At 43.9% G+C, this 9,193-nt stretch overlaps 1 protein-coding gene across 1 annotated transcript in view; it reads right to left on the bottom strand.

Moving 5' to 3' along the window:
* Nucleotides 1-1,464: 1,464 nt before the first annotated feature.
* LOC144612239 (PRELI domain-containing protein 1, mitochondrial-like) overlaps nt 1,465-9,193 on the bottom strand; it is a 41,040-nt gene continuing 33,311 nt past the window's right edge. Inside the window, exon 6 of the mRNA XM_078431801.1 lies at nt 1,465-7,822. Within this exon, the coding sequence (XP_078287927.1) occupies nt 7,695-7,822 (128 nt within the window). The 3' untranslated portion in view covers nt 1,465-7,694. The remainder of the gene's footprint in view (nt 7,823-9,193) is intronic.

Below are 9,193 nucleotides of genomic sequence, written 5' to 3'. Positions count from 1 at the left end.
GAGGTGACAATTGGGTATACAAACAGTAAAATTAATCTGGAGGACAGTGAAACTAGTAGGAGAACTAGGATGGGGGAGGGACGGAGAGAGAGGGAAAGCAAGGGTTACTTGAAGTTAGAGAAATCAATAGACTGCCCAAGTGAAATATGAGGCGCTTTCCACCAATTTGCAGTTGGCCTCACAGATGCAATGCTACTTTATGATGACTATGCACATAACAGTTCATGCGTTTTATCAGATGCAATACATCAATCTAATTTTTAACATTTCAGAGTTTAAAAAGTTAAGAAATGTTAAAACAAAATCGATGTACAGCAGCCAATAGTGTTACGTGAACTGTTATCTGCGTTCCACCATCTTTTTGTCTACAAATAAAGCACTGGATAGATGTTGTAGGAAGAAACTGGAGTAGGAAGGAACTGGAGTAGGAAGGAACTGCAGATTCAGTCCGAAGAAGAGTCTCAACCCGAAACGTCACCCATTCCTTCAATCCAGAGATGTTGCCTGTCCCGCTGTGTTACTCCAGCATTTTGTGTCTATACTGGATAGATGTGTTGGTCGGCATGGATGAGTTGGGCTGTTTACCTTACTGTATAACTCTTTGACTCTATGCCCAACACTGACTGATCCGGCCAAGTTGTGAACAGACGGGGTTTCCAACTCTTGTGATTCAACCACCAGCTGACTGCACAGTTAATCCTTCACACCCACTTCACTTAACAGTTTTCACACCATCATAGACGCAAATTTGATACTTCATATCGTATTTAATTGCAATGTGCTCCGTTAGACTGAATTCATTAGTCACAGAGGCAGTCATACAGTGTGGAAACAAGCCCTTTGGCCCAACGTGCCCACACCGACCAACATGTTCCATCTACACTGTCCCATATCCCTCTAACCTATCTATACATGCACCTGTCCAAATATTTGTTAAGCGCTGCAGTAGTACCTGTCTCAACTGCCTCCTCCAGCAGCTCGTTCCATACACCCGCCGCCCTTTGTCTAAAACGTTACCCCTCAGGATCCTATTAAATTGTTCCCCCCCCTCACCTTAGTTCTATGTCCTCTGGTTCTTGATTCCCCTACTCTGGGCAAAAGACTAATTTACCTGATCTATTCCTCTCATGATTTTGTACACCTCTATAACGTTAGCCCTCATCATCCTGTGCACCAAGGAATAGACAATAGGTGCAGGAGGAGGCCATTCGGCCCTTCGAGCCAGCACCGCCATTCAATGTGATCATGGCTGATCATTTTCAATCAGTACCCCGTTCCTGCCTTCTCCCCATACCCCCTGACTCCGCTATCCTTAAGAGCTCTATCTAGCTCTCTCTTGAATGCATTCAGAGAATTGGCCTCCACTGCCTTCTGAGGCAGAGAATTCCAGATTCACAACTCTCTGACTGAAAATGTTTTTCCTCATCTCAGTTCTAAATGGCCTACCCCTTATTCTTAAACTGTGGCCCCTTGTTCTGGACTCCCCCAACATTGGGAACATGTTTCCTGCCTCTAACGTGTCCAACCCCTTAATAATCTTATAGGTTTCGATAAGATCCCCTCTCATCCTTCTAAATTCCAGTGTATACAAGCCTAGTCGCCCCAGTCTTTCAACATAAAGTCCTACCCTGCTCAACCACTCCCCAAAGCTCAGGACGTCGAGTCCTGGCAACATTGTCGTCAATCTTCTCCACACCCTTTCCAGCTTGACATCTTTCCCACAAGATGGTGACCAAAACAGAACAAAATACACCAGATGTGGCCTCACCAACGTCTTATATAACTGCAACATCTATATTCAATATTCTGACTGATGAAGGCAATACTCTGACTGTTGTAAGTTGCATACATCAGCACAGCACAAGAACAGGCCCTTTGGCCCACAATGTCAGTGCCGAACGTGATGCCAAGAGTACCTCCTACCTGTATATAACCCATATCCATGTGCCTATGCAAAAGTCTCTCAAAAACATGACTCCACCACCACCCCTGGCCACACGTTCCAGACACTCACCACCCTCTGTGCAAATAAATAGTGACCTGCACATCTTTAAATTTTGCACCTCTTACGATTTAACATATAAATAAGAATTTGGTATTGGTTTATTATTGTCACTTATACCGAGGTACAATGAAAAACCTTGTTTGCACGCCATCCAAGCAAATCATATTATACACGAGTACAATCAAATACTATACATGTAATATACATATACTGTACATGTGCAGTACACATAACAGACGCTCCCGGTGATCGGTTGCCATACCCCGACAGCAGGCTTGGCTCGCCCGCCGCTGAACTGGAAACCCACCTGGAGTCGTCCAAGGCTCATCTCCCCCTCCACTCTGAGGACCGGGATCCAGGGAGGAGGGTGGAGGGAGGCGGCGGCAGCAGACGCTGGACAAAAGGGTGTTTTCAAGATGGCGGCAGACAGAGGAGAGGATCAATGCCGCCAGGAAAACAGAACTTTAAGGCCAAGATACCACTGCTGCACTTAAGAACTTTGAAACATTCTGAGCACTAGAAACGTAGCAACTCTTTCTGTGCTGTGATGTCCACCATTGCACTACAATCTTGCACTTTTGTACTTATCTATGATTGTGCTTATCTCAGTATGATTTTACTAGATTGTATGCAAACAAAAGGATTTCACTTTACATTGGGTACATAGGACAACAAACTGAAATCATCATACAACAGGTAGTGGAAAAAGAGAACGTAAACAGAATGCAGAATATAGAGTCACAGCCACAGAGAAAGTGCAGATAAATCAAAGGTCAAGGGCAGCAAGGAGATAGGATGAGAGATTGGAACACCCTTGGCTTACGAGTCTGATAACAGCAGGGAAGAAGCTGTTCTTGAATCTGATGGTATATGCATTCAAACTTCTGTGACTTCCATCCAATGAAAGAGGAAAGATGAGGGTATGACAAGAGTTTAAAAGGTCTGAAGAAGGATCCCGACCTGAAACGTTACCTATCCATATTCTCCAGAGATGCTGCCCGATCTGCAGAGTTACTCCAGCACTTTGTGTGTATTTAGGTCCTTGATTATGTTGGCTTTCCCGAGGCAGCCTGGATGGTCAATGGTGGGGAGGCTGGTCTGGGTGATGGACTGGGCTACATCCACAATTCTCTGCAATCTCTAGTGGTCTTGGGCAGAGCTGTTGCCAAACCACGCTGAGATGCATCACAATAGGATGCTTTCTATGATGCACCCGTAGAAGCTGGTAAGAGTCACTGGAGTCATGCCAAACTTCCTTGGTCTTCTGAGGAAGTAGAGGTGTTGGCATTGCTTTCTTGGTTGTAGCGTCAATGTGGTTCAGAATAGATGCAGAGTTGCCTGGTCTGTTCTGTACATCTCATTTGAGCTCCTTGTGGAAGAGCAACGAATAATCACCAGTACCCCAGGCCAATTACTCCCCAAACAGTGTCAGTCAGAGAGCCAGAGTCATACAGCATGGAAACAGGTCCTTCAGCCCAACCTGGCCACACTGACCCACATGTCCCAACTACACTCGTCCCACTTGCCTCCGATTGGTCCATATCCCTCTAAACCTGTCTAAATGGTTTTTTTTTAACATAGGGAGAGCACCTGTCTCAACTACCTCCTCCAGCAGCTTGTTCCATACACCCACCAACTTTAGCGTGAAAAAGTTCCCCTTTAGATTCCTACAAAATCTTTGCCCCTTCACCTTGAACCTATGTCCCCTGGGTCTAGATTCTCCTACTCTGGGCACAAGACTCAGTGCGTCCGCCTGATCTATCCAATCTATTCCACTTGAAGTCAGTGCACATTGTCTATTGTATATTGTCACATTACTAGCTATCTTTTGTATGGAGCCACAGGATATCGGTGAGATTTTTGATGAATATTTCTCATCATTTGGAGAAGATATGAAACCTAAGAAATGAGTTGTGATGCCCAGGACCATACACAAGTCACCAAAGAGGAGGTTTACTTGGTTTTTGATATAGTGTGGAAACAGGCCATTCGGTCCATCGAGTCTGTGCTAACCAGCAATCCCCATACACTAATATTATCCTGCACACTAGGGACAATTTACAATTTGAGTGTGGGAGGAAACCGGAGCATGCGGTCACGTGGAGAACGTACAAACTCCGTGCAGACAGCACCCATTGTCAGGATCGAACCCGGGTCTCCGGCGCTGTAAGGCTGCAATTCTACCGCTGCGTCACCATGCAGCCTTTGGGTATTGCTGGTCTTAAAACACATTAAGGTGGATAAATGGTGGACTGGTCTGGAAGGTTAGATCACAGGAAATCTGTGGGGAACTAGCTAATTGGATACATAATTGGTCAGAGCTGGGATGCAGAGGGCGATGGTGGTGAAAGATGGTTTATCAGGCAGGTAGCCAGTGACTAGTGATGTGCCACAGGGAATGTACAAGGCATGGTTAGTAGGTTTGCTGATGACACTAAAGTAGATGGCAATGAAGGTGGTTATCAATAATTACAATAGGTTCCTGATCAGCCAGGTAAATGGGCCAAGGATTGCCAAATCAATTCAGATAAGCGTGAGATGTTGCATTTTGGGATGTCAATCCAGGGTTGGACTTTCATTATGAACGGTAGGGCTATGGGAAGTATTGTCAAACAGCAGGATGTAGGAGTACAAGTGCATAGCTCCCCAAGTGTGGCATCACAGCTGAACAGGATAGAGAAGGTGGTGTTCGGCATGCTGGCCGTCCCAAGTTAGGGTAGTTGTACAAGGTGTTTGCGAGCAATACTCCAAGTGCAGTCCCACAGTTATAGTTACCCTGATATAGGAAAGACTTTAATAAGCTGGAAAGAGTGCAAAGATTTACAAGTATGTTGGCAGAACTTGGGTACCTGAATTATAAGGAAAGGTTGGACAGGTTTTGAAGCACGGGAGACTGAGAGATCACCTTAGGGAGAGATTGGGCAGGTGAGGACATTATTCCCTGGAACATGATAGACTAAGGGGGTGATCTTACAGAGATGAATAAACTAATGAGGGGCATACAGAGGGTGAGAAAACAGACTTTTCCCCAGGGTTGGGGATCAAGAACTAAAGGGCACAGGACCTTCCATCTACCCCATTGTAGACATTTAATTGGACTTCAATGTTATATCTTTGCACAAAATGTTATACCCTTTATTTATGCACTGTAGATGGCTTGATTGTATTCATGTATATTCTTATCTTTTCACTGACCCTCAGTACAAATGACAGCAATAAACTAAACTGTACCAAATTATGATGAGAGGGGAAAGATTTAATAGGAACTTGATGGACTACATTTCCACACAAGGGGGGTGGGTACAGGAAACAAACTCTTTGAGGAAGTCATTGAGGCAGGTGCATTTAAAAGACATTTGAACAGGTACCATGGTTAGGAAAGGTTGAGATGGATATATCAGTAAACAGGAGTGGCTTGGATGAGCATCTTGGTCCACATAGTTGTGTAGGGCCAAAGGGCCAGTTTCTGAGCTGTATGACTCTTTCACATGTTTTTAAGTTGTGCGGGCCGACCTAAGTGCAATTCTTCCACCCACGTCATGGGTTTGCGCTGAATCCTCACAGCTTTGAGTTTTAATTAATGAATGGCCTCGTGCATATGCTGAACAGATGGCCATTTCTGGAGGTGCTTGCTGACAGCAAGGGACAGGCAGCAGGACAGAAGGAGCATCACTGGAGAAAAATGCAGCATTCCACTCACTGGTTCCAGTTGCCATTTATTAAACATTAAGGAAGATACTGGCAGTTCCAAAAGGTCGGAGACAATTAAATCCATAGAAACTCCTCTAAACGAACAGATTTAGTAAACTTCACCCATCCAGTTGGACAATGACAACAAAATTAACCGTCAGGAGAGGTTTTGTCAGCATGGTTTGAAAAAAAAAAAGTTGTTTTCCTTTTTGTCCTCTTGAGGAAACCTGTCAGCTGACCAGTTCTCCTTTCGGTCTTGCTGTGAAAAATACACGGCTACTGCAGAATCAACGGCATAGCTTGGGTGGCCCGGGCAGGGGAATTCTGCGGCCGTGCCTGCTTCAAGAAGAAAGCTCAGGTATCGTGGAACATACCGCGCAACTTGCACAAACACAAAAGCCGGGTGTTGCAAGGTGTAAAACTGAACAGAAAAATAACAAATAACAAGTACGAGAAACACAAGGTAAAAAAATTAACACTAAAAGATGCCGTTCAGTTGAATTGAAAGATGCAGCACGGAAACAGGACCTTCGGCCCATCGAGTCCATGCCGACCACATACTACTCGGCTCACATCAATTCTATGTTTTTTTATTTTTAGAGACACAGCGTGGAAACACACCCTTTGGCCCATTGAGTCCATGCTGACCAGCCATCACCTGCTCGCGCTAGTTCTATATATTTTTAGTTTTAGAAAATACAGTGTGGAAACAGGCCCTTGTGTCAATTGTGTCCACAACCCCTAACACTAGTTCAATGTTATCTCACTTTTCCCTGGTCACAGAGAGAAGGTTCAAACTCCACACACAGATAGCACCCAAGATCAGGATGGAACCCGGGTCTCTAGGCCGGTGAGGCAGCAGCTCTACCAGCTGTGCGCCTCCATCGTTTGCTCAGATTCAAACTGATCTTTCGGAATGATGAATTATTCAACCAGAAAATCAACACACCAGCACTTCCCTCGGCTCTTCATTCAATGTGGATTCAAATGTTAGTATCTATTCTCATCTGAAATGAGGTGACATTTCAAACCCAACTCAAAATGCAGTTCATTGTCACCATTCTCCTGAGTAACGGCGTAACTCACTTTCTCATTAAAATAAACATTCAAAACAAAGATTAACGTGAGGTTTTCCTGCAAGAATTAAAACCGAGGGTCACTTATAAATATCCGAGAACAAATTCCCGAACATTGCTAAAAATTCTGCTCAACTATTAATAAATAATTCGTACCAAATCAGACAGAAGCCTTTCCTTGATTACATTTTCTAAATCTGCTTCTCAGTTTGATTCAGAACACTCAGAGGAAAAAAAAGTTCCCACCTGGTCCAAGGACCCACACGATTCTTCTTGCAGGGTCAATTTCAATGCTTAATCATTGCTGTTGGCCTCACATTGTTTCACTATCGACACGAGAGACTACAGATGCCAGAATCCTGGGCTAAAATCAAAGCGTTGGAGGAACTGAGCTGGTCAGGCAGCATTATGGACAGATGATGTTTCAAGTCAGACGGAAGAAGGGTCCCGACCAGAACTTTCATCTGTCCAATGACGTCTGATTCATCGAGTTCCTCCACCTCTGTGGCTTTTGCCCAGTGCTGTAATGCTGTGGACTGAGCTCTCTTTAATTGCTTCATTCATTGGATTAAAAAACACATTTTTTTTAAAGTTCTGAAAATATTGATTCTTATGCATCTAATTCACAAAGGCGCCAAGTGAAAAAAGGTTACAGACTCCTGGGAATTTGCTTTTTTAAATAAAAAATATTTGTACTCTTCTGTGTATGTATTCATTCAATCCATTGAAACAATAAGACTTTCAGATAACAGTCAGCACCAAAACACCACAAAAAGGTAACGATGTAAACATTCAGTGCAATCAATAAAAGATTATTTCTAGAGATTTTGGTACTATATTCTTGGAACCAATAACCATTTTGAAAGTACACTTCTCCCAAAAGAACAGAGGATGCCTTTACGATCGGGAATCCTCTGGTGCTTTCAGACGAACTGCTTTGCCTTCTGAGGTGCTGCTTTGGAGGCCAGATCCTTCGCCTTTTCAGTGGCTGCCAGGGCGGTCTCCTTTGCTTTCTCCGTCGCTCCTTTTAATGTCTTGGGCGGTACTTCACCTGAAGGAACGACAGAGAAACCAACGCCGCAAAATTAAAGATCAGGTAAATGAAAGGTGTGACAACTTTTATTAGTAGAAACAAAGAACTGCAGACGATGTTTTATATCACAGATACACAAAGTGCTGGAGTAACTCTGCGGGCCAGGCAGCATCTCTGGAAAAAAAGGATGCGTGACCTTTCGGGTCAGGACCACGTGCAAATTGGAGATCCTTGATGGCCACACACAAATTGGAGGAACAGCACCTCATATTGCTTGGGAAGCTTACAACACAGCTGTATGAACGCTGAATTCATCTCATACTCCTCTCTCCTCCCACTTTGCCCCCTTCCTCCTCTCTAGTCTTTTTACCAGTTCCACAATTCTCCACATTGTTTCTCTTGGGATCACATCTTCCCTAGCCAACAATGGACCTTCCAGGCAACGTCATGCCTGAGGTAATTTGTAGCTGGCCCTGATTGGTCTTGGTCTTTTCTTGCTTCCAGCTCTTCACCTCCCCTGCCCCACCCCGTACTTTCAGTCTGGACAAGGGTCCTGACCGGAAAGGTCACCCATCCTATTTTTCCCGAGATGTTGCCTGACCCACTGAGTTACTCCAGCACTTTGTGCCTAACTTTGACAACTTTTATTGTCTGATGTGGACATCGTTATCTAAAAACTTTAGTTTAGAGATACAACATTGAAACTGTCTCTGACTAGGAGAATTTATGACAAGTGAGGAATTTTATTTCCCCTTCTTCGCCGATTCCAAGGGTGTCTTATTAGTCGTCATGTGCACAGGGACCAGAACAATAAAACTCTTATTATTGTTGCTTCATAGGCACATTAAACTCAGCAACACAAACAAACATACAATAAACTAGCAGTCTAAAGAAGGGTGCCGACTTGAAACCTCGTCCATCCATGTTTTCCAGAGATGCTGTCTGGCCTGTTGAGTTACTCCAGCACTTTGTGACTTTTCTGTAAACTAGCACATACAGTTCCTTGTGTTAAAAAAATTATCAGTTATAGTAGGTGACACAAGAACTGCAGACGCTGGGAAAAACAAAATGCCCGAGTAAATCAGTGGGTTAGGCAGCTTCTCTGTGGTGACGTTATGGGACAAGACCCATCTGCAGACTGGAAGAGAGGTGTGGACAAAGCCAACCAATACTTCAAGATTCAAGGGTGCTTAATTGTCAACAACACATAACTATGTCATTAATAATCCAATAAATTAATAACAACAATACCAGGTAACCATCCATTTTGCAGTGTTAAGGTGACCCAGTCTTATTGTTATTTATTGGATTATTAACTATTATTAATTCTTATATATTTATGCACTACTGAGGAAACAAGCCTGGTAAGCTGCAGCAAGTAAGAATTTC

This window comes from Rhinoraja longicauda, chromosome 3 (genome assembly GCF_053455715.1).
Source record: "Rhinoraja longicauda isolate Sanriku21f chromosome 3, sRhiLon1.1, whole genome shotgun sequence".
NCBI classification, from domain to species: Eukaryota; Metazoa; Chordata; class Chondrichthyes; order Rajiformes; family Arhynchobatidae; genus Rhinoraja; species Rhinoraja longicauda.
The sequence above is the reverse complement of the archived record's forward strand: the minus strand, read 5'-3'. Positions and strand labels throughout refer to the sequence as shown.